Raw genomic sequence first — 26,442 nt, forward strand, 5'->3', positions numbered from 1 at the left:
TGATGTAGCACGCATCATGTTGCCTTGGAAATATATTTCTGTAGTTTTAAAATAGAACATACTGCAGTTTGTTTTGATTCGTGTCGTGGTTTCTGCACTCTATATTTCATTTTGATACTTTCACAATTTATCAACAACATCTTATATCAAAATAGATTTTGATGTAGTTTTGCCCATCCCTGAATCCACTGATCACTCCACTCTGCCACATGTTCTGAGACTGTGTTCATGAGTTAAAAACCTCTGATGTAGCCCTGAACCTTTTCTCTGGACTATGGTTCAGCCATGTGCTAAATTCCACATTAAGAAGATAGTAAATTGATATGCAACTGGAGACCGTTTGTTTTTTACTCTTTGTATTGTTTCTGTATTCCAATTCCATCTCCTCTTAGAGTTTTGACATACTACTATTGTAATGCAACTCGAAGGCTTGTCTTTGGCATGTTGCCATTTCTTAAAGACACACAGCATTCAGGGCTCACTAACACTAACACGGGAACATTAACCACAGAAGGAGCACTGACATGGAACACACAGAATCAAGGGAGCTCCTTTATATCACACACACACAATGAGCACAACAACACTCTGGCACGCTACATAGCCCCCGCCAAGCCCATGAGGTGTTCCCAGTGACCCAGGCTTGCTACACAAAGTCTCTCAAGTGCTGGGGAAGCTGTCGCTTACGCTGAGAGCGCACATGGGACACTTTGGCTGCGTGTGGCGAAGGGATGGGGGTAGGCGGCAATAGTCTCTCTGTCCCCGTCTGAGTGAGCCAGGGGCCAGTAGGGTGCTAGTCTGTCTTCTCCAGCGACCGCTGTCGCCTTACTAGCTGTACCCTATACTCAACATCAGAGAGTTTCGGTTACACAGTACATGGCCCGACTTACTGGCTCTTAACTTAGAGAGAGAACCCCTTCTTATGCTCAGGGCAATAAACCCATAGCTTATATCCAGGTGCAAAGTCCTCCTCGGCAGCGTGTATCGCGTGCCCACTTCTGTCGAGCTCCAGCCTCAGACAGAGCCTGCCTGGCCAGTTCATGCCCCTCCTGCAGCCGTTCACGCAGGTTAAAGTAATGGTCCAGCCCAGGCTAACCCCTCACCTCCAGTTCCAGAGGAGGACCGGACACTAAGTCCGCCCGGCATTCGGTGGAACGCTTTGTCGACTCGCTGAACAGGCCAGCCTCAATGCTCCATCCCTGGTCGCTGTGCAGCTCCTCAGGAGCACCAAGACGGCAGAACATCTCGCTGACCAGGTGCTCATCAGTGGTGGCAGCACTCTGTTCCGGGGCCGCATACGCCTCTGGTCACCTGATGAAGAAATCCACAGCCATGAGGACGTAGTGGTTCCCTTGGTCGGTGGTGGGAAAATGGCCCAAGACGTCCACAGACACACGCACTCCATAGGGGCCCCTACCTGATACCCTGGTCCCTTTTTGGCCGCGCAGGCATCGCACTGGTGGACGTAGAGCTCCACATCCTGTTGACAACCTGACCAGTAGTAAACCAAAGTGGTCTGTCCCCACCGAACCGTGGACCAGCTGAAGGCACCAGGAGCTTCAGGTTGTCGCTATGGCCCACAGGAGCTTCAGGCGGTCGCTATGGCCCACAGGAGCTTCAGGATGTCGCTATGGGCACCAGGAGCTTCAGGCTGATGCTATGGCCCACAGGAGCTTCAGGATGTCGCTATGGGCACCAGGAGCTTCAGGTTGTCGCTATGGGCACCAGGAGCTTCAGGCTGATGCTATGGCCCACAGGAGCTTCAGGTTGTCGCTATGGCCGACAGGAGCTTCAGGCTGATGCTATGGCCCACAGGAGCCTGCCAGTGGCGATACAGGAGCCCACCCTGCATGGTGAAACAGGGCCACTGCGAGTAGAGGGACTTAGCAGCAGAGCAAAGTGATCAGGTCCTCGATGTCTCGTGGCCTGGTCATCGAGATGGCGCTCCCTCCCAGTTCTGATACCAATGTAGCGATGAGCACAGTCAGTGGTCTTCCGTCTGACTGAATGGCGTGAGAAGCGTTTGCTCCGCTTGTTCTGACTTTATATTGCTCCTCAGAAAGGTTGAATTAAAAACATTCCCTTCCAGGTTGAACAGATGATGATAGTATAGCACACATTTGTGTTTTCCTGCTGGTCCGTGTGAAGTGCGGTCTTAAGGAATGTGTGTCGCCCCTGGTTACCGGCATCGTGGTTAATTAAGGGGTCGTTAGAGAGAGCCGGGGGAGCTAAACTAGACAGGGCTCTGCATCACGTGAAACCAATGCAATTATCAGCTATTTGACAGGCCTAATCACTGCACTTCACTTCAATAGTAGCAGATCTGGCCTTGGGGCCACCTTGTCAGCCTGCGCTTTATGAAGCTCAATATCTGCTGGTACACTTACAGGCATATGTGTTTGTGTGTGTGTGTGTGCATGTGTGTGTGTGTGTGTGTGAGAGAGAGTGAGAGGAAGATAATGAGGTGTGTGTGTGTGTGTGTTTTCCTACCTCATAGTTCCGCTTCTTTTTATGTGTGTGTGTGTGTGTGTGTGTGTGTGTGTGTGTGTGTGTGTGTGTGTGTGTGTGTGTGTGTTGGTGAGAAAGAGCTTTGTTAGTTGGATGAGCTGCAGTGTGATGCAATTTTCTGGTACCTCTCACGAGAGAATGGAGAGAGAGAGCAGAGAATGGGGAGAGAGCGAGCGAGAGGAGAGAGAGAGAGAGGGCCAATCTGAGCAAATAGGACTTACGGCCAGAAACCTTGCTGCGCCTGACTTTTTTTTAACGGATTTCACTTTCTTTTTTTATCACACTTTCTTTTTTGCTTTTACCCATCGGGCTTTTTTTTATCATCTCCCTTTCTTTCCCTCGTTCCTTCTCTTCGTCTCGCCTCTTTTCTTGCCGTCATGTGGACTCTTCCCCCTCTTTATTCCATTTCAACTCCTTTCTTCTCTCCTTCTCCATCTGTTCCTGAATTTGATCTATTGGTCTCTTACACCCCCCCCCTTTGTCATATGCACTGTATATGTGTGTGCATGAGAGACAGACAGTGTGGTGTGTGTGTGTGTGTGTGTCAGTGTGTGCGCGGGTGTGTCTGTGTATGTGTGTACGTGGTGTGTGTGTATGTGTGTGTGTGTGTGTGTGTGTGTGTGTGTGTGTGTGTGTGTGTGTGTCTGTCTGTGTGTGTGTGCGTGCATGCTTGAGTGTGTGTGTGTGTGTGTGTGTGTGTGTGTGTGTGTGTGTGTGTGTGTGTGTGTGTGTGTGTGAGTATACAGTGTGTCTGTGTGTCCGTATATCAGTCATCCCTATGTACTTTTCTTTTTTAATTATAAAGTGGCAGTGGGATTTCCTTCCTGCCCCAGGGATCTGTGGCGTGTATGGCTGTGTGTGTGTGTGTGTGTGTGTGTATGTGTATGTCAGTGTGTTTGTGTGTTCTGGAGCCCTCCAGTAACATACACACAAACACATACATACTGTATATACACACACACACATACATATATACACACACACACTGCAGTCGTCAGACACTTGAGACATACTCGTGAAGCAACCCCCCCCCCCCCCCCCCCTCGTATTTACATTTCTTTAAATAAGAACGAGTGATAATCCTCTATCTCCTTTTAATCAGGCACTCTGGGTTGTTCACCACAGTGCCTTCCTCCCATACAGTACAGTGCAGTACCAGCCTCGCTCGCCCTCATTACTCCCCCCGTGATCCATGAATACATGCATGGCCAGACAGCGCACCAAGGCTCATCTCAGATGATGTAAGAGCACAGAAAAAAGCCCCCATCTCAGCCCCATCAGTGCCGGTGCCAGTGTCGGTGTCGGTGCCGGTGCCGGTGCCAGTGTCAGTGCCAGTGCCAGTGCCGGTGCCGGTGTCGGTGCCGGTGTCGGTGCCGGTGTCGGTGCCGGTGTCGGTGCCGGTGCCGGTGCCGTTCCCTTCCACCGAGCGCCAGTCTGTACCGTATATTTACTTTCTTCTCATCCGCTGGAGATGATGCTGTGAAAGAACACGGTGCCACAGAAAATGAAGACATGACTGACGTGCTTGATAGTCAGAGCATAATGGTGAAAGAGATAGAACCATTTCATAATCCTATTTTTTTTTTGTGTATGTTCTCAACAGTGAGTCGTCCTTGGTCACAATGAAAGGATTGTTAATGTATTGATGTTATGTAAGCATTGTATTTTAGAAAGAAAAAGCCTGAATAACAGTGGTAAGTGAACAAGAATGTGTCAAAGAATGAGTTTTGAATGGTATTTGAAAGATAACTGCATCCTGTCTAATGCCTTGTGTTCGACATAAAAAAAACATATTTAATTTTTGTACCTATGTCCTTTACCATCAAATGATCCTATAATGGGACTACAATCTAGTGTACTATCAGAAGGCTACAGAGGCCTGTTATGTTATAAGAATGATCATGTTCTTGACATGTGACTAGTTTCCAGTAATTTAGGTAAATGATTTAGCCATGGCTTCTGCTTTAATACCAGCGTGACGGGATGAATGTTAAGAGGTCAATCTCACTGCCACTCTGCTGTTTCTCTTCTTGTTTTTTAAGGAGGCGCTGATCAGCGTCTGGCTACAGTTCAGCGACGGCTCAGCCTCCCCGCTTGACCTCTACGACCCCGGGAGCTTCCAGCTCAGCGCCGTGTCTCTGGACGAGTCTGTGGTGCAGGTGCAGACACCGACACGGTCACACGGCGGCGGCGGCACGGCGGGCTCCCACCGCTGGCCCGTCATCACGGCACAGGCAGAGGGCCAGGGCCTGCTGCTGCGGGCTGAACTGAGCGTGCCCGAGACGTGCCAGCGCTACAAGCCCCGCCGCGCCACCCTGGCCTCGGGCGCCTGCCAGGTGCGGGTACGCTTCGGACCCCCCGAGGCAGCTGAAGACGGCGGCGGTGCTGGAGGAACCCCCATGAACCGCCCACCCCAACGAAGGCCCCCGCCAATGGCTTCAGCCAGCGTGCACTATGGCAACTCGGTGTCGGAGGCCGGCGACACCGTCATGAGGAGGTTCGGCACCACCACCCCTTCCACCACAAGGACTGACATCCTACGGAGGCCCGGTGGGGACAAACTGTCGGACGACGGCAGCCTGCTTCCCATAGACTTTGCTGACTTCCCAGCACAGGTGGGGTTCATCTTCTAATCTGCGTTGGAAATATTTGATTTTAAGTAGCCTCCTTTTTTTTTGACACTTTGTTATGTTGTAGCCTAATGCTGAAATCGTGCTAAATTCATTTAATCTCTCATCAATCTGTGCTCAATACAAAGCGAAAATAGGATTTTAGACATGTTTGAGAACTGAAGTATCACATTGACATAAGTATTCAGACCCTCTGCTATGACACTTGAATTTAACTCAGGTGCCTCCCATTTCTCTTGATCATCTTTGAGATATTTCTCCACCTTGATTGGAGGCAGCCTGTGGTCAATTTAATTGATTGGACATGATTTGGAAAGGCACACACCTGTTTATATAAGGTCTCACAGCTGACAATGTATATCAAAGCAAAAAAATAAATAAAACATGAGGTCACTGCCTGCCACAAACTGAGGGAAGTGTCTGCAGAGCTCAGAGCTGGCTGCCAAAATGAGCAATCGGGGGAGAATGGCCTTGGTAATAGAGGTGACCAAGAACCCATTGGTCACTCTGGCTGAGCTCCAGAGATCCTGTCTGGAGATGGAAGAAACTTCCAGAAGGACAACCATCACTGCAGTACTCCACCAATCTGGGCTCTATGGCAGAGTGGCCAGACAGAAGCCTCTCCTCCGTAAAAGACACAGGAAAGCCTGTTTTGGAGTTTGCAAAAAAGCCCCTAAAGAACTCTCAGACTATGAGAAACAAGATTCTCTGGTGGTCTGATGAACCCAAGATTGAACTGTTTGGCCTCAATTCTAAGCATCATGTCTGGGTCACCTGACCAGTACCATCCCACCAGTGAAGCGTGGTGGTGGTAGCATTATGCTGTGGGGGTGTGTGTCTGTCTGTCTGTCTGTGTGTGTGTGGGTGTGTGTCTGTCTCTGTGTGTGTGTGGGTGGGTGTGTGTGTGTGAGTATACAGTGTGTCTGTGTGTGGGGGTGTCTCTCTGCAGCAGGGACTGGGCAACTGCTCAGGGTTGAGGGAAAGCTGGGCGGAAACAAAGCTAGAGCCCTGACTTGAATCCAGTCAAACATCTCTGGAAGAACCTGAAAATGTCTTTCCACCAACGGTCTCTATCGAACCTGTCAGAGCTTGAGACGATTTGTAGAGAAGAATGGCAGAAAATCTCCAAATCCAGGTGTGCAAAGCTTGTCGTGTCATACCCAAGAAGACTCAAAGCTGTAATCACTACCAAAGGTGCTTCAACTAAGTACTGAGTGAAGGGTCTGAATGTGATATTTCAGTTTTTCCTTTTCAATATTTTTTGCAAAAATGTCTAAAATCCTGTTTTCGCTTTGTCATTATGGGGTACTGAGAGTAGATTGATGAGGGGGGAAATTAATTTACGTGATTTTAGCATTAGGCTGCAACATATCAAAAATGTGAGAAAAAGTGAAGGGGATCTAAATCATTTCTGAAATGTATGTGCAACTATTATAGTCTCACAAAGAGAACGCTTGCGAGTTTATTCAAATCCTTAATTACTTCCTAATTATACCCAATGAAGAGGATCCAAGTGTCACATTTGATGAGACTGAAACTTCAGTTCCTTTTTATTATTTGCTATACTGTAGTTGTTTGTTTTTCTGAAATGTTGACAGTCACCCTATTAAACCTCATTCAATCCTCTTCCAGTGGCTATGCACATGTGCAACTCTTATAGATTACAAATGATGCTGAGGCTGCCTTATGCCATAGAAGTCTTCCATATTCAAATGGTGTTGCCTTGAAATATGAATATGATTTGAAAAGCGGTTATCTCTTGGCCTCTTTCGCTCGCTCCAGCCTGCATGTTCCTCCTGTGTGTCTTCTCTGATTAACCAGTTAGCGTGTGCCTCCTTTAGCATTAGCATAGATTTTAAACCTACCGAAACCTCCCTCATTCAACATTGTTACTGGATGGCTCAGGCCTTCTCTACTCCCTCATAGAGGTTGCATACAGAAGCGCTTGTTTGCTTTTGTGGGTTTTGTTCATTAGTCCCGAGGCAATAAATGAAGGAAAATATTCAAATGTATTTGTTTAGATGAATTCAAAGGAACACAAGTATAATGTAGAATAAACAGCAACTGTGAATATATCATATTATATTATATTATATTTAAATGTAGGTGGACCTCCCGCGGGGACGTAACATGGATGGTGAGGATGACGAGGGTCTGGGCAATGAAGACCTGCTGCAGACTCCGCGGGGCCTGAGCGACCTGGAGATCGGCATGTATGCGCTGCTGGGGGTCTTCTGCCTGGCCATCCTGGTCTTTCTCATCAACTGCGTCTCCTACGCTCTCAAGTACCCGCACAAGGAGCTGGGGCCTGACGAGGGGCCCGAGGGCGGGGCTGCAGGGCCCCACGCCCACGACTGGGTCTGGCTGGGCAGCGAGGGAGCCGAGCTGGGCCTCTCCCCCCGTGACGAGGACTCCAGCCTGGGCGTCATGGTGATGGACAGCAGCCTGGGGGCGCTGGAGGAAGGCAGCCAGCTGCTGAATGGGGGAGGTGGCATGGGGGTCCCGGGGTTGCAGAAGCACGTGCAAGGGCAGGTACACCGGTCGCCTGACGCCAGTGGGGCAGGAGGGGCAGGAAGTGGGAGTAAGGAGGTCAAGGGGGACTCCCCCACTAGTAAGAGGAAGCGGGTGAAGTTCACCACCTTCAGCACGGTGGCGACAGAGCGGGGAAGCCCCACAAGCGAGAGCGTTGGCTCGGGCACGGGAGGGGACATCCAGTGGGTGTGTCAGGACGTGGAGCTCAACGACTCCAAAGAGCTGCGGAACTATATGGAGAGGCTGAGTGACGGCGTGCTAAGAGACGTGGTCTAGTCCTTTTCCTTTTCCCCCTTATCTTCGCATTCCTTTTTTGTTTTTGTTTTCTGTTTTTTTATTTTTATTTTTTAAGTAACCGTGCGTGTGCTAAAACTGGACTGAAGTCACCTTTATGCCTTTTTTTAAAAAAGAAAAAAAAAAGAAAAACATACAAACATGAGATGGTGGCATTCTCTCAACCAACCTAGGAAGGTTTTATTTGTTGCAACAAAAAAAAAAAGAAGTCGGCCCCTTAACCATGGTAACAAGAAGAGTTCTTGCCGTTATCGTTGTTGACTGTGGTTGACATGGCAACTCATGCGAAGATCTTTCATCTATTACCTGAATAGAGACTATGATCATATTGCAGCCTGCTCAAAATGCTGTTCCCAACATGCCCCCCACCCACCCCCTAAAACACACACACACACACACACACACACACTCACACACAAATGAAAGATTACTTGTGAAAGGGAAATATGACAGAACTGTATTCATTATTTTTATTATGGTTATTTTCCTGATCTGATTCTTAATCAAAATCATACTTTTACACCATTCTATATTTTTTGTAGTTAAGAATGAATGATTGCATTCTGATATTTACTGATACCTTTTTGTCACCTCCTGGCATACATAAAGGATTCATCCCACTTCCTGTATTCTGGGGCTTGTACGGAAACAAAGTGTAATGTAAATATATGCCGAACATGTAAATAAATGCACATAGAACGATTTTCACAAACATTTGCTGTTGGGTGGTGTGTTCTTAAACACAGCTGTGCGTGCGTGCGCGCGTGTGTGTGTGTGTGTGTGTGTGTGTGTGTGTGTAAACTCTCGCCCATTCTGTTCTTGTACCTCCACTCTGCTTCCAGTGGTCTCCGGTCTCTCAAGACTCATTTTGCCACTTCATTTAACATTTACATCTATTCATTTATGTCAATATGCCTTGCATAATGCATGCACCTCGACATCCATAAAAACGGAATGAAACCCATTCCTAACAAGTGACATTCATAGATCGCCTCAACCCAGACCAGTCAAGACCTCACCCCTTGTATCAGCAGTTACTCAATTATGTACAAGGTTCTCTATGAATGAAGTTTTAGCCTAATCCCCACTGAAATTAAATGGTATCAAATGTAGTGCGGCGCTTGCCAGCCTTCGACTACGGCGCTTCAAAAAGACTCTCTATAATCGCTCCGTGGCCCATTTAGGCCTGGTTCAGACTGACCCTGTGGTAAAGAGGCTGAGTAAATTAAAGCACGGGGCTTTACTGTATGTTAATGTGACATTTCTTCTGTAGTGATCTGGGCTTGGCTTTTAACTTACTACATAATCACCAATTATGCACTCATTAACCTGGACTACTAAAAACTCAATAAAAGAGGTACAGAAACCTGTACTTGTCTTTGTAAATGAGAGAAATACTGCTGATTCTCATCCTAACTAAAGCAAGATGCATAGCCTTGTGCGTCCAGTGTGATCAGTCTGCAGCTCAGGTGATTTGCTTAGATTTTCCAGCCCACTCAACTGCTTCCCCGTGAAGCAAAGGTAGCGCGGTCCAATTTGTTTTTCCTGGACTGGTGAGATGAAGTAAACCGATTATAAAATATGCTTTTTTTTAATGTACCCAGCTTGCAGCAGGCTCACAGAAATGGATAATGGTCAGATCAATACCATTGCGAGATGTACTGACTGGGACTCCCTTTATTCTCTTTACCATGCCTGTAGTCTCTGGGTGTGTGTGTGTGTGTGTGTGTGTGTGTGTGTGTGTGTGAGAGAGAGAGAGAGAGAGAGAGAGAGAGAGAGAGAGAGAGAGAGAGAAAGAGAGTGTGTGTTTGCATGAGTGTGTGTGTGTTTGTGTGTGTGTGTGTGTGTGTGTGCATGTGTGTGTATGAGAGAGAGAGAGAGAGAGTGTGTGTTTGCATGAGTGTGTGTGTTTGTGTGTGTGTGTGCATGTGTGTGTATGAGAGAGAGAGAGAGAGAGAGAGAGTGTGTGTTTGCATGAGTGTGTGTGTTTGTGTGTGTGTGTTTATCGAGTAACAGTAGGAATTCCAGGCCTCTAAACTGATTTTTTTCTCCATCCTGATGGTGTCTTGGAACATAAATGTCCCAGCCCAGCCCCAGGGCCATATATCACTGGAGACAAGTGCCTCTGCTTGGGTTCACCCAGACTGGCAGCACTCCCAGTTGGGGGGGGGGCAGTGTGGATACCTTTATGACATTCACTAAATTTCATGTCTGTTTTAGACGTTTGATATCTTTTTCAGTCATTTTCATTAGCTCCAAAGAATGATGGTGGAGTCAAATCTATCCTTTATTATCTTTATAACCGTCACATTTATGCAATTATCAGTTCGCCCCATGACATAAAGATAATTGGACCCCAGGATGCCATTCTTAAAAAATATCCAATCTTAGTCTCTCGAGGGGGCTTTCTATTGACTTCACTCTTTTAAGTAATAAGTAATTACATGAAAACAGTCACCTCAGCATGGCTCCTTGCTTTGAACATCCACGACCATATTCTACACGTAGTAAACTAGTTATCCCCTGGCGAGCTATTAAATAGTGGGTTTTCGAAACGTTCAATATGTGCTGAAACGTGTGTAGATGGCCGTGTATGGTGTCATCTTTGGGAAGCCCAGAGGGATTAGAGATAGTCCGCTCTCAGGTAGCGTGTCCAGCTCCTTACTATAGTATCTTCAATAACGTCTCACACAAGTCACCCACGTCTCTATACCTGAACATATATACCTACATGACTACCGCTGTCACAACAAATGACAATACTGTGACAATAAACACGGAAAAGACCGATGTATAACTAAAACACTAATAATTTGACATCACTTGTCTCAATGAGGCACCCAGCTCAAAACCTTCATAAACTGTCATCTACAGCCATTATCTAAAACCATACGAATGTAGCCCTGATCCGCGACTGTGAACTTGAACTAGCCCTGATCTAGAAACAATGAGATTGGCTGGTTTGCCATGTGTTTGCGCCCTTCGCCACAGACGCCCTGCTGGGGTTAGTGTACACACACTGCCTGTAAGGCCCAGTGATGGTTATTGATGGGGCAGGGCTGTGTAATCAGGGCTGTGATGGATACACAGCACACTGGTAGGGTAGCGCTGCAGTATGCTGGGACACACAGCGGGGGACTGTCACCAACAGCTTGGGGACGCAGTGTGAGACTGAGTGATGTGTGTGTGTGTGTGTGTGTGTGTGTGTGTGTGTGTATGTGCGCGTGTGTGTATAAGTGTATGTGTCTATATTCATGCTAGTGTGGTTGTTTGTGTGTGTGTGTGTGTGTGTGTGTGTGTGTGTGTGTGTGCACGTGCGTGCGTTTGTGTGTGTGTTTCTGTAGTAACTATTGCCTTTGATTTGTTTTAGTGGGGTACACTTAATGTTAACTGCCTCTCAGTCTGACCGGCACATTGTTTTCTGGTCAAAAATGACCATTTTGAAACTTCAATAATAACTTTAATGAAAATATTTCTTTCATTTCAAACTCACGAGGCTTCATGACATCCTTCACCCTACTTATTTGAATGGATCAAATAAATGAAAGTAAGATTTAAGTTTAAGATTAAAGATTACGTTTTTTTCCAAACATTCACTTTCAAATATTGTTACATTTGTTATATCTCCGGTCAAAAATGGTAAAGTTGTAAGATGTCAAGTTTAAAGCAGTTCACTGGGTGTTCATATAGGTGTGTTTTTGTATTCATAAATCACCCCCGGTAATTTTTGACCGGAGAACAAGTAGTGTTATTATATTATATGAAGTATATTTGACATATATTTTAAACATGTGTTGTACATTTTTTAATACATTGTTCAATACACAAAATACCAATAATCATGGAATTTAGATTTGCTCTAGTTGTATGTATGTTCAAATATTTTTGGAATTTCCCTTATTTTGAATAAAACCACGTGGTACAATGTCATTAAAAGGAGGCTTAAAAACTAGAATGTTATATAATTGCTAATAAAATACTTCATTTTTTTATTAACAAAACACTAACAGAAAAACACTTAAGTCAGTTACTCTCTGAGCAGTGTGGAGCATTAATAATGATTATGTTTGGCCGATGAATTCTGACCGGAACCACAAGTAAACCATGATGCAAACACAACTTGAGAGCTAAACAGCTGTTACTGGTGTGCTGGCCAAGAGTGTACGAAGAAAAAAGTATCTCTCTCTCTCTCTCTGTGTGTGTGTGTGTGTGTGTCTGTCTGTTTGTGCATCTGTGTGTGTGTGTGTGTGTGTGTGTGTGTGTGTGTGTGTGTGTGTGTGTGTGTGTGTGTGTGTGTGTGTGTGTGTGTGTGTGTGTGTGTGTGTGTGTGTGTGTATATCTGTGAGTGAAGCTCTAAGGCTAGTTACTCTGACTTCTTAATCCATGGCACTAATTGAAGGCGACGGGCTCTGCCATGTCACCTGGGACGAGTAAAGAGCTAGCCCCCCTCCCCAACTCTGTTAGAGGTGCACAATGTGACCACTTTCTCTTTCTCTCACAATAAGTATTTATATACTTGCCTTGTCTCTTTTTCTATTGTGTTAGTGTGTGTGTGTGTGTGTGTGAGAGAGAGAGAGAGAGAGAGAGAGAGAGAGAGAGTCTGTGTGTGTGTGGCTAGGTGTGTGTGTGTGTGTCTGTTTGTGTATCTGTGTGTGTGTGTGTGTGGGTTGTTTGTGTGTGTGTGTGTGTGTGTGCGTGTGTGTTTGTGTGTGTGTGCGTGCGCGTGCGTGTGTGTGTGTGTCTGTCTGTCTGTGTGTGTGTATCTGTGTGTGTCTGTCTGTCTGTTTGTGTGTGTGTGTATCTGTGTGTGTGTGTGTGTGTGTGTGTGTGTCTGTCTGTGTGTGTGTATCTGTGTGTGTCCGTCTGTCTGTTTGTGTGTGTGTCTATCTCTGTGTGTGTGTGTGTGTGTGTGTGTGTGTGTGTGTGTGTGTGTGTGTGTGTGTGTGTGTGTGTGTGTGTGTGTGTATGTGGGGGCTAAGGCAGCAGCTTGTCTACATGATTACCTGCACTGCTCTTGCAGTGAGCCTATTGATCTCTGCTCAGTTTCTAATGAAAACAGCAGATTGAATAACAGCCTCAGTGTCCAACCAAAGCTTGACAGCTCTCTCTCCCTCTGTCCCTCTTTTATCTCCATCCACCCTCTCTCTCTCTCTCTCTCTCTCTGTCTCTCTCTGTCAAACATTATCTATACCTCTCTCTATTTCTTTATTTGTCCCTGCTCTCTGTATCGCTGTATTTCTCACTCTCTTCAGCTGTCCCTTCCTCTATCTCTCTGTCTCCCTCTGTCCCTCTCTCTATCTCTCTGTCTCCCTCTGTCTCTCTCTCTATCTCTCTCTGTCTCCATCTGTCTCTCTCTCTGTCCCTCTCTCTATCTCTCTTCCTCTCTCTCTCTATCTCTCTCTGTCTCCATCTGTCTCTCTCTGTCTCCATCTGTCTCTCTGTCCCTCTCTCTATCTATCTGTCTCTCTCTCTATCTCTCTCTGTCTCCATCTGTCTCTCTATCCCTCTCTCTATCTATCTGTCTCCCTCTGTCTCTTTCTCTATTTCTCTCTGTCTCCCTCTGTCTCTCTCTGTCTCCTTCTGTCCCTCTCTCTATCTCTCTGTCCCTCTCTCTATCACTCTGTCTTCTCTCCTGTCTGTGTTTGTCTTTTTTATTCTCTTTGTGTCTCTCTCCCTCTCTTTTTCTCCTGTCTTTTTCTTTATTTCACATTTCTCTCTCTCTCTGTCTTTCTCACTCTCAGTGTATCTCCATCTCTCTTGTTTCTGCACTTCATCTTCCCTCTGAGTCTGTCCAATCCTTTTGTTATTTTTGGACAAATCATCTCTCTCTCTCTCTCTCTCTCTCTCTCTCTCTCTCTCCTCTCACACTTGTTTGTGTCTCTATTTTCTTCCCTTTCTGCCTTTTTCTCTGTATTTGTATCTCACTCTCATGTTCCCTCAGCCTCTCTTCTCCTGCTCTCCAACTCCATCTCAATCTCTCTTTCTGTCTCTCCCTTTCACTCTCCAAGTCTCTCTCTCAATATCTGCCCTTAATTCCACTCTCCGCACTCTCCTTCTGCTTCTCTCTCCATTTCTCTCTCTCTCTCCCCCCCCCCCCCCCCCCCCTCTCCTGGCTGTGATTTGTGGGCTGCAGAGGGATTGATGAGAGCACGCTGGGACTGGTGCTGTGCTCAGGAGCTCTGCTTGTGAACTGTGAAGGGCAGAGGAAGCCAGGGGAGCCCGGGCAGGAATTTAACTGTCACACACACACACAGGGGAGTGATTGATGGAGACCTTGCAGTAATTAACACGTGCATGTAAGTGTTCTGTGCAGATGTGTAAGTGTGAGTGTGTGCATGTGTGTATGTGTTTGTCAGGCATGTGTGTATCTGTGTGTGAGCATGTGTGTGTAAATATGAGTGTATGTGTGTGTGCGCGTGTGTCCCGCTTTAGCAGGGCATGTGGGAATATATGAGAAATATGAAAAATAGAGGCTTTTGAGCCAGGAGGACTTTATTAACATGAGTGGAGACTGGGCCGAATCAATAGGGAAGCATTCCTCACCGCTGCCACGAGAAACAGGCCTTTTTAAATGGACACTTGTTGGGATGCAGAGAAATGCTCACTCCCTTCAGTACTACCACACGGGACTTATCAATGCATGTAGGCTAAGAGAAATGATGTGTGAAGGTGGATTGCATTCAACCATACAATTAAATACACAAACTCACAAACACACACACACACACATCTTTATAAATACAATCACTCTTAAACACACCCTCATAAATATGAGCGTGCACACACACACACACACACACACACACACACACACACACACACACACACACACACACATACAGACCTTCTTGTTAATGGTTGACCAGCCACAGACAAGGTCAAGACTAATTCATTTTTCTGTCCAGAGTTGTGTGTGTGTGTGTGTTTGCACCCCTAATGTGTTGTTCATGAAATCTGTGTCCCTTGAACACATCTTGCTCCACCTGCACACTTAACCCCAGTGGGTCAACAAACACAAACACACACACACACCTCTCTCACACACCATTACCCATAGACATCACATCATGTTTCACTCACAACACCACACATAGAAAACGCACTCAACACACACACACACACACACACACACACACACACACACACACACACACACACACACAAACAATATGTTCACACTCCATGAGACAAGCCATTCAGCCATGTTAAGATACAAAGATATTGTTGGGGATGTATACTGGTTTGCTGTCACACTGTGTGTGTGTGTGCACGCTAGTCTATGTGTTTCAAGGGGTTAAGGCAATGCTACAGTACATATGAAGCTGCTCTTTCCAATCCACGGGGACATTTATCTGGTCGACCGAAAACAATTGCAGGTCATATATGTAGAAGCAGGTTTCACAGGTGCGCACGTGCACACACACACACTCACACAGCAGTAAGTGACTGCAGAGCCCCTGGCAGTGAGTATTCTGCAGGCACCTCTGGATGATGCCAGAACAGTAAATCTTTCACTGCTGCACACCACAACTACTACTGCACCAACCTGCAGCAGAGATCACAACACACTCTTATCAACCATCTGTCTCAATTAACTTAACACAAACACACACAGACAGACTAACAGCTGTGTGAGTTCAGTTCTATCAGCATAAGACTAACATTGCAAACAACCTAAGTTTGGTTCCATGCATATTAATGTCAGTCCTTCGGTGGTACCATGGTAATTCTGAGAGCATATCACCTTGGGAGGGGTTGGGCATAGTAGGACTGTGCTGCTGCATACAGGATCAAAGCAATGATTTGAATGATTTTTTTTTTTTCAAGGAAAAAAACGAACTATGCACAGTGTGTTGCTCCTGTCTTCACAAGCCAGTATGCTCTGACGAAAGCTCTGTCACAGAAGTTGAAACCTATCCGCGTGCCCTTGTCGAGGATTTCTCCCGAAAATAAAATGGGGAACAAAATGCGCTGATTTCTCTGTTCTCGGCACGAGTGCCGCCCACCAGGCATGCCCTCCGCAGACTTCACAAGAAAAGGGAAACTGTCTTTTTAAGGAAGTCTGTGTTTCGTTTTTTTTCCAACTGCACGATTTTAAAAATACCATACCACCAACCCCCATCTCATTTCACTTGAGAGCAAATGTCCTTGTCTGCAAACAAGCGACAGCGAACAAACACCTCAGCGAAATAAAAACATCACAGAGTCGCTCTGTAATTTATGCACGCAGCAGCCACGGTGGGCTTTATTACTTCAGTAGGATGAAATTGCCCTATTTACAGACACTGTTTGGTTGGTGTCTTTGCATAAAAGTGCTGGTCTTCAGCCTTCAGCACCACGGCCACAGTTCGCTTCCGTTGATAATTTACGCTTTCCCCAAATGCGCCGTTGATCTAATCTCAATTAACCACGATAAGACAGACTCAGCCACATTGCTTTTCAGTAATTAAAAGTGTCTGGCCGTTCAATTATCTCTCTCTCTCTCTCTCTCTCTGTGTGTGTGTGTATTTGTGAGTGCGTGAGGGAGCATCACTGATATTAATCGATTGAGTTAGTTCCTCTCTGGGGAGCCTAATTTGATTCCCAATAGCACTGATGGGGTTATGTCCCTTGCACTATTCAAGGTCCCGCAACATCCAGCTGACATCTGCTACTAGCAATTAAAATTTGTTTAAACTAAATCACAGCCTTTAACTTCCAAACAACTCTTCAGAAGTTTCTTGTTTAAACCACGTCACGTTACTGTGGTATGTTCCTCACTTTCTGACCGCATTCACTTTAACAAGAATAATAGTAAAGGAAACATTTAATGTCAACGCAAAGCTATAATGCACCGGCAGTTTACTGATTGCAACCTTTAAAGTCATTCTCTCGTCAATTCTGCCATGATCCTTGACGTGTTTTGTTTCTGACTCCGAAAGACGAGACACCTGTTAATTGTAATGCGAAATGACAAAGTAAGCATGGCAAACGTTGTCAATATTGTGCTGTTCCTTGAGGAACTAGAGGCGTGACCTTGACGACGGCTGCACCGTGCTCTGCGAGCAGCGTCGTGAGGAGATTAGACGACACGCGTGAGACAGCGCTATTCCCATGTGTGACAACCTGCCGTGAAGCCGGTCCTCTGATGCTCCCCCCTTCCTCCCTCCCTCTCCTCCTCTTGACTTCACCCCACCTGAGTGAGTGTGATTGTGTGTTGTGAGTGTCGCTGAAGACTGCCTTACGCATGTCTGAAATGACTGACAACAGCTGGGTCTTTATGTCAGAACTCCTCAGCAACACCCCCCCACCGCCCACATCTCCAGGGATTGCACACGTGCACACTCACACACACAGACACATCAGTCAGGCAGATTGAAGAAGACTGAAAGTAAAAAGACTGAATGAAAAAAATATTGAAAGATGATGGGGATACTACACAGAAGCACACAATGCAACCTGAGGGGACTATGTGATTTAGTGTGTGTGTGTGTGTGTGTGTGTGCGTGTATGATTCAGTGTGTGTGTATACATACATAAAGTTCAAACACATCTGTATTTGCCATGCCCTTTGAATGATCTAAAGACATCAATCAACAGGAAACCAGCCCATTTGTGATTGAGAGACGGGCTGTGTGTGTGTGTATGTGTGTGTGTGTGTGTGATTGTGTGTGTGTGTGTGTGTGTGTGCGAGTGTGTGTGTGTGTGTGTGTGTGTGAATAGCCAAGCACAAAATTCCCAGCTTAAGTGATGAGGAGCTCATTTCACACAGAGTCTGATGAAATCAAGCAGAAACACCACACAGTCACACACACACTCATACTCTTACTCAGTTCATGCACAATCTCTGACTTTCTCTCTCTCTCACACACACACACACACACACACACACACACACACTTCTCAGACAAGTGTTTACAGTTTTTCTGTTGTTAACATACAAAAAGCGAAAATTCGGCTCAATTTGCACAACCTTCACTTCATGTACCAAACGCTCGACCCAATTTGGCACTACTTCACACTCCCTTATCTGCATTAGACTCTGACTTTCCTTCTTTACACTGATGTCAATTACACATCACCTTGTTGTCAAAACACTACACACAATGTGTACAACACACAAATAGTCAAATCTCTAAACATTCAGGGCTGTTGAGCAATTTGCAATGAGGACTGCAACATAAAAAGTGCCTTGAGCCTCTGTTTTGTTTGGTAAACAATGGAGAACTTTGAAGAGATCAACAACCAGAGAAGGAGAGGGGTAAGAGTGAGAGGGGGAGGAAGAGGAGGACAAGAAGGACAGGGACAAGGGGAGGAGGAGGAGGACAAGGAGGAGGAGGAGGAGGATGACAAGGAGGATGAAGAGGATGAGAAGGACAAGGAGAAGAAGAATGAGGAGGAGGAGGAGAAAGAAGAAGGAGAATGGTCATCTCTAATGAGACCATGATTTGAGCAAGAGGGAGGCTGGCCAGTGTCCAACCAAATCTCAGCCGCTTCACAGTTGCTGCCATCATTAGAACCTTGTGTACTGTAATACTGCATATCAATAGAATACAGTGTGCTCACAGTATTTGTATTTTGCAGGACTGAAAGAGAACCACACAGTGGAGGACGAACACACACTTTCACCGCCGAACAGGAGACTGAAATTGTAAATTACGGTTTACAGTACTGTACTGTTCTCTGTGTGTACCGAAATAAAACTTTTTTTGCTGCATATTTGTGTGCTGTTTCATGTTTGACTATGAAAAATGTAGGCCTACACTGAGACATTTTACAAAAGGAGAAATGGCTCATTCTCCAGAGTCCATTGTCATTCATATGGTGTGTTCCATTTCGATGATTGTGTTTACATTTTTTTCAATGCTTGGTAGTGTGCAGCAAATGCTTAGTTGTGTGTACTCAATGATTGTATGTGTGTGTCATTTGAAAATATGGCTGTGTGTACCAAATGAAAACACGAGTTCCATTTTGTGAACAGTTAAGAGATTTGATGGCAAAGAGTCATCTTGTAAAGGGAGTGTCAGGTTTAGCATTTTGTGTGTGAGGTTTTCAGTTTTGTGTGTGCAGTTTTGAGAAAGCCGTTATTGTTTTGAAAAACGTGTGTTAACAATTTTTTAAAACTGTAAATACACATAGAATTACAATTTCTTTCACTCACATAATAACATACACGCATACGCTCTCATCACACACTCCAGTGAAGGGACATCTGTCTCACACTTATACACACCATCCCAGAGAGGTCTCACACTTATACACACCGTCCCAGAGAGGTCTCACACTTATACACACCGTCCCAGAGAGGTCTCACACTTATACACACCGTCCCAGAGCGGTCTCACACTTATACACACCATCCCAGAGAGGTCTCACACTTATACACACCATCCCAGAGCGGTGTGGCACACAGAAAAAGCACAGAGCATCCCACAGACAACCAAACATACACATTATCTATCCCCTTTCTATCGCACACACTGTATCTGACGTGGACCCAACAGAAGGGTATTCACAAAAGTATTCAATTTCACTACTCCTCCTCTCCCTGTCTGTCTCTCTCTCTCACACACACTTACATGATTTTTGTGTAATGAATAAAAAACACAGAGGTCCCAGAGGATGAAGTTAAAGGAAGTTATGCTTTAATGGACAAAACAACAAAAACAGAAACAACAACACACTTCTGATCAGATGCCCAGAGTCAAGGCCCATCATTACCATAATAAGTGGGAGAGAAAAACCCATTTCTGCCAAGACCAATCAGAGGCCACGGGCAAGGAGGCAATCAGCACTCGATTACAGCACGCCCGAGGGGCATTCGTTTGGAGAGCGCTTCACCCACCACTGTATTTTATCATGACAAATCATCAGCAGCAGCAAACGCTACTTCAAAACTGCCTCAGTAAATGTACAAAAACTATTTTCAAGTCTGGGTTTATCTGCGTAACACCCAACATGGCATTCCTCCAGTCAACTATTCAATCAGACACCTGTTCCTGTGGAAATCTTCTCATCGTTTTTAGGTAACTTTTTTTTAGACTGGGAGCAGTACTTAGTGAAACATTCTTGACTTCATGGTCATGGTGTTAAGGGAGCAGGACATAGATTAAAGCTCAGGGGAAGTTATTGCAGAGCAGTAATAATAATGCACAAATGGTTTCAAACATGGTGAGTAGGACATTGCATAGCTCTTCTTTTTCTTCAAGTTTCAGTGTGCCTTTCATTCTTAAAGAGGTGTAGCCTTTAATCTACAACTTTTTTTTCTTTTCTTTTGTAAACCAGACTACATTTGCAGACACAGCCCATCACGAATCACCCTGCTAACACTCCAACGGAAGCCTTGATCAGGACATGGCGAGACAAGAAGCGTGCTAGCAGAGGCAGATGCTTTTACATGCCCTCCTTGAAGAGGAACAGTGATCTCAGGCGATGAGCTCCCGCCTTTATCTTCAGTCACATGAGGCTGGAGGTATTTCATCAGAGCTGTCTGGCTTTGAGGTCTTTGTGTGTGTGTAGTCTGCAGATGGATATAAGACTGTAACACACCAACATCGAACCACCTTCACTGCAAAAGTCTGTGACTTGTGCAGTTTGTCATTTCACTCGAGGACCTACACCGCATTAACACGGGTGAGGTGAAACTAATTAGTGCTTCGGTGAAATACTAATGAGTGTACCTTTTTTTGCACCATAATAAAAGCAATTTGACACACGGGTTAACATGGAAGAAGGTGTTAGCATACTGAAGGGAGAAAACGAAAACACACACACACACACACACACACACACACACACACACACACACACATCTTTAATTGCACAATCTTTAATTGCCTGGTTGGATACAAATCCTTAGCGGTCTTCTTGTGCATATGGTGCTGTTCTATCTTCACACACTAACTGCCATTCACAGAACGACAAAACCACTTCAAATGGCACAAAAAAACGACTGTTGTGATCAAAACAACCACAGCACTTAATGATGACAATTCATTCTCCATGCATCAGCAGCACTGCGCTTCTCCCCCCATCTTCAGTGCCATTCTCACATGCCATGTCTCCTGCATTACTAATCATTAAGAGGGGGTTTCTTTCTAGCGGTTTGGAGCTCTGGCAATCGGAGCCAGTCGTTAAAGGGAGCCATTAATGCACTGGGTAGTCCTCTTCCTCTGTAAGGTATTTCTTATTGAAGGCTATTAGCCGGCAGTCTGTTGGGGAGCCAACATTATTTCACACCAATTTCACACGATGTGTTTAGGAACCGGCAGACAAAGAGACAGCTGGGCACTTTGCACACTCGTCTGCTGCATCTCTTTTTGTTTTTATTTATTTATTTACACAGAAATTTACGATCAAACCAACAAATCACAGTCTGTAATTATATTGTGTTGTGTTGGCATTAGCGGAGTACAGGGGATCTCAGGAGTGTCCAGTTTAATAATGCGACAGAGTTCAAGTTTAATGCGACAGGTTCCTCGAGTCCTGACAGTACTGGGAAACATGTAAGGCAGTGGTAAACCGTTATTAAAAAAGGGTTGATGATGAAAACACTGATTTTGAAAGAGGTATCATTTTCAGGATTCAGCACAAAAAAAGCTATCAGCACAAAAAGTACCAAAAAATGCCACATGGAAAATTATTTTAAATAAATTGATATATGAACATCACATTTTCAAACCAGCCATATTCCAGAAGTGCAAATTACGGGAGACATACAAAAAAAGAAAAATCAACACTCTGAATACAAACAAACAAACAAACAAACAAAACCAACCACATAAACAATGTGTGAAAGGCTATTACATGACTGTAATAAGATCAAATCTAGTACATTTCTGTAGTCTGATCAACCTTCAATACTCCTCCTGGCAGTCCGCCAATAGGCGTTTCTATTTCCCACTGGTCTGGAGCGACTCCATCCTGCAAGGAGGCTATATATACTCTTTCTTTTAAGTGCAGGTTTTCATGCTTCTACAAGACACAAGAAGAGAGTGAGGAAAAAAAAGACAATAATTTCCACACACTCACACAGCATGAAATGTGTGATGGGGTCAGGACACCTGTAATCCCAACTTCCCAAATGTCTTTCACCTACATCATCTCGAGGTCCTCCCCGTCCTCGTCCCCTCCCCTCCCCTCCCCCACCTCCACACATCCATCTCTCAAATGGTTTTCTACGGCAGCTTAACCCTTGTGCAAAAGTGACTTGCCTACCACACAGTGAATGTGCAAACAAAGTCTGAGGGGAATAATAAAAGAATGAAACTGTAAAACAACCCCAAAAGGACACAAATAATAATAATTATATTTCGAAAGACTCACAGTCCCAAAACAAAGCTAAAGACATTTTTAAAAGAAAAGAAAACCCAAAACACAAGAGGAAAAGACTCAAGCAGGAGGCACTTCTTTTTGGCACTGACCATGACATGTCAGGGTGTTGGTAGGGGGGGTGATGGAGGGGTCGGGGTGGGTCATGAGATGACCTCTGACCTCTGAGGGGGGTGGGATCGGGAGTTGGAGCGGGAGGAGCGGTGGCTACTGACGGGACGGCCCTTCTGCTTGTCGTACTTGACGGACACGATGAGGAAGACGAGCAACGTCATGCCTTGGATGCCCGCCAAGAGGAAGAAGTAGTAGTTCAGCTTGCACTCGTTTATGTTACCTGTGGAGAGAGGGAGGAAAGAGAGGAGAAGAGTGAGTGAGTGAGTGCGTGAGTGCGTGAGTGCGTGAGTGCGTGAGTGAGAAATTCAGTGGACGTGTTGAAGAGGTGGTGTTGTTAATTCGAATAGACGACAACAAAAGGTATATTAAATATATCACTTTACTGGAGCTCACAGGCATTGTTCAATTCTAAACTTCCCGCCCCGAACCGCACATGCACAGTTATACTTAACAAACTCCCCCTTTTTCTTAAAGAAAAAGAAAAAACAACTCAGTTCCTTATTTTAACTGAACTGTTCACTAAACAAAGAAAAACATGTTGTTTGTATATCACATCAGTCTCTTTGATTTGTTATTTTGTCCTCTCATTCTTTAAGTTGCCATACACCTTCGTTGAGGACAGGACAAGTGCTGATGTTCCTTTCTTTGTCAAGCAGTCAGCAAGCTGTTCTTTGGAAGCTGACCACATGATGTGTTGAATGGTTCCAGATTGAATGAGCTCTTTGACCTTGCTGATTTCAAGACGAAGTCTCTTCTCAGTAACTGATTTGGTAGACTTAACAGCATCAAGCAGTGAGTGATTGTCAGTTACACATACAATAGGTAGACCTCTGTGCTTGCAGTCACCTACAGTAAGTTCTGAAAACGGTGTAGCTAAGAATATTGCATTGTCAATGCCATCTGCAAGAGCCAAAGTCTCTCCTGCCAAAGTGCTTCTGACAACTATTCTAATTCTTTTTGACTGCCAGCATATAGGTGAGAATCTTCCATTTTCTCCCATAAGCAGGATAAGATGCCCACCCTGAGTACCTCCATCTGGAAGGTTGCCCATTGAAGAATCACTGAACACTACTAGCTTCAGGGAGTCATCTTTTCCTAGGTGCTGGAACTTCAAGGTCACTTCATCAGATTTTAGTTTCCTGACCAGTTTGTTTATACAGTGCAGAGTCTGAACAGTTGCATGTTTTGTACTGGAAGCCAGGATGGATACATCACACATTACATCAGGCCTTGTTTGTCTTGCGACCCATAGAATTTGGCCGATCTTTGACCTCAGCATGTCAACTTCCTTGTCTGTTAAAGGAGCCTCTCGCTGAGTAGCTCTAGCTGGATGCACTTGAATGGGCTGCAGATTCTGTATGTAAGTTCTCTGTTGTACCTGTATCTCATTGTAGGAGCCGCATTTAAGTTTTTTGTATTTGGAATGATTTATTGATTTTTCCCCTTTTTGTGGAATTGCGAGTGTGCGCCATCTATAGGTGGTGACGGTGCCACCCTTGAAATGGCTGCCAGACACGCATGACGGGGAGAAGGCGGGCGCAATTACCGTCATTGACCTCAGTGCTGAGGCCGTGAACCACGCTGTCTCCGTTTGGGCCTGTTCAGCTTGTTGCATCGTTTAGTTATTTGGACTTTAAAACTGCAATTGCATCCTTATTTTTTGTGACAATTTTTATACAATAAACCCGGCAACATTGGATGGTCAAACTCCCTTTGTATTGGATTATTGGACAGAACTGCGAGTCTTGACATTGCTTCTCCTGCTTTCTCCATGGTGGTAAAATCAATTAGGACGTAGGAATAGGATCTAGGGGTTTAAAGGAAAAAACTCAACTGTTTTTGCCACTACAATTCGTCAATGACGTTGCTTGGATTTTCCCCGAAGATATTCACGCAAGCTGGACACAGGAATGTCGGCCTAACGCATGGTGAACTTGAAACAAAGGAACTCTTCAACGGAGGTATGTGCTTGAAGATATCATTCTTTTGATGGATTTTTCGTTGACAAACAATATTGGAATAATTAAGAAACAAGTTTTCATGGAAGATTTTTGCATTAATGAACTGTGATAATTATTTTGGAAGTTAATGCCGACGTGGCCAAACAATTGAATGAGTGGATACACGGCCTACTTTGAGTGTATGAAACAAGAAGATACTTTTGGAAGATACTTCTTGGAAATTATATGAACTGTTTTGAACGTTGGATACATTTGAATTAAGAGAAAGAAGATAAATATTTTTCGTTATTTTTGGAAGTTTATTTTTTGAGTACAATGTCTGACGACGAGGCCGAAGTGGCTGTTCTAACAATGAGTGAACAGGCCGCGCGTTTGCGCGCAACTAGATCGGGAAAAATATCTCGTGTAACAAGGAGAATGAATATTGTGAACAATTTGATGATTGACAAAGAATCCCTTGATGAAGTGAAAGGAAACATGATTAAGTTTTATGAAGTCTTTGAAGAGTTTAACACTTCGAATTCAACTTACGTTCAGTGTTTGGATGAGGAATCACGCAAAGATGATGACGAGAAGTGGTGTAAGCCGCGATCAGCGGAGATAAATGCTTTTATTGCAAATGTGAAATGAATGGATTTCACAAATAGAAAATCCTCAAGACCCTAGCTTAGGTGAAGCAACGTCTTCTGCTGTACAAACGGAAGAGCCAGAGCCTCTGGCTGAGTCTGATTGTGGAAATGATGAACATGATGCAGGCACGCAGGCAAACGTTGATAACACCGATGCGCTATCAGTTGTGTCCAGTAGGTCATCTAGGTCGTCTAGGTCATCTAGGTCGTCTAGAGCGTCTTCATCATTGCGTATCAATGCAGAAGCAGAACGATTAGCTTTAATTGCCAAAGCTTCGAAATTAAAGGAGAAACATGCAATAGAAGCACAGGAAGAAATGTTAAGAAAAAAGAAGGAAACATTGGATTTGAATGCAGAAATTGAAGCAGCTACTGTAAAAATCAACTATCTAAAAGAAGCTGAAAGTAATATGTCTAACCCCATGCAATCCAACACTTCTGTATCTAACCTTGTGCTTCTGTTAAAATGCCTGTATTAGGTGCTGAAGCAGCTCAAGCCACAGCTGATGCATCACAAGCACACCTGGAGAAAAGGCTAGACTATTCGCTTCATCTTCATGATCGCACTGCTCCAGCAGTCAGGACTAAGACAGGTGCCAATGTCCAATTTCCCCTGCCTAATTTAGGTACAGATAGGCAAGACAGTAAGCCTATTTCCTTCCCAGGATCAGTAGTGATATAAGGCCACAACAGCTACACCCCTCATCGCATAGCTTTCCCTCTGCCCGATATGCTCATCACATAGCCATCTCTCTGCCCAACACTCATCTCATAGCTATTCCTCTGCCATTCCCCCTGTCATTTCCCAGTCATATGCTAGCTCAGATCAAGCCACTCGGTCCACTGTGACACACCAGCAAATTCCCTCTTCAACCAGCTCACCGCAGGGACAATCATGTGATCAAAGTATTGGAGAATCAAAGTGAATTAAACCAGGATGCTCATGAAACAGCAACTTCTGACTACACTACCTCAAGGAAATATCCCACTCTTTGACGGACAAGTTCTAGAGTACAAATCATTCATTCACTCGTTTGAAAACATGATTGAACAGAAAACAGATAACAATAGAGACCGGTTACAATTTCTTATTCAGTATACTAAGGGCCAGGCACAAAGACTAGTCAAAAGTTGTGAGTACATGTCCCCAGATAGAGGCTATCAGAAAGCCAAAGCAGTTACTGAAGGAAACTTTGGAAATGAATTACAAGATATCTTGGTGCATACTTGGAAAAGGTCCAATCCTGGACTCAAATGAAATCTGAGGATTCCCAAAATGCTGCAGGATTATGCCATGTTTCTCAGGAGCTGCTGCAACGCTATGGAGGAAATGGACTACATGCAGGAACTGGACACCATATCCAGCATGAGAAGCATTGCCCTCAAGTTGCCATTCAAGCTCAAAGAGAAATGGCGTAACAAGGCTTATGAACTCCAAGAACGGCACCAGCGTAGGGTAAGAAT

General features: G+C 44.9%; 2 protein-coding genes across 3 annotated transcripts in view; one reads left to right on the plus strand and one right to left on the minus strand.

Moving 5' to 3' along the window:
- LOC105894687 (transmembrane protein 132C-like) overlaps positions 1–8,676 on the plus strand; it is a 170,132-nt gene extending 161,456 nt beyond the window's left edge. Inside the window, exons 8-9 of the mRNA XM_031570816.2 lie at positions 4,551–5,123; positions 7,245–8,676. Coding sequence (XP_031426676.2) covers positions 4,551–5,123; positions 7,245–7,946 — 1,275 coding nt within the window. The 3' untranslated portion in view covers positions 7,947–8,676. The remainder of the gene's footprint in view (positions 1–4,550; positions 5,124–7,244) is intronic.
- A 12,572-nt stretch (positions 8,677–21,248) lies between these two features.
- Positions 21,249–26,442, minus strand: part of slc15a4 (solute carrier family 15 member 4) — a 61,224-nt gene continuing 56,030 nt past the window's right edge. For both annotated transcript variants that reach the window (XM_031570818.2, XM_031570817.2), the window contains exon 9: positions 21,249–22,608. In XM_031570818.2, coding sequence (XP_031426678.1) covers positions 22,418–22,608 — 191 coding nt within the window. In that variant the 3' untranslated portion in view covers positions 21,249–22,417. The remainder of the gene's footprint in view (positions 22,609–26,442) is intronic.

This window comes from Clupea harengus, chromosome 7 (genome assembly GCF_900700415.2).
Source record: "Clupea harengus chromosome 7, Ch_v2.0.2, whole genome shotgun sequence".
In the NCBI taxonomy this organism is placed as follows: domain Eukaryota; kingdom Metazoa; phylum Chordata; class Actinopteri; order Clupeiformes; family Clupeidae; genus Clupea; species Clupea harengus.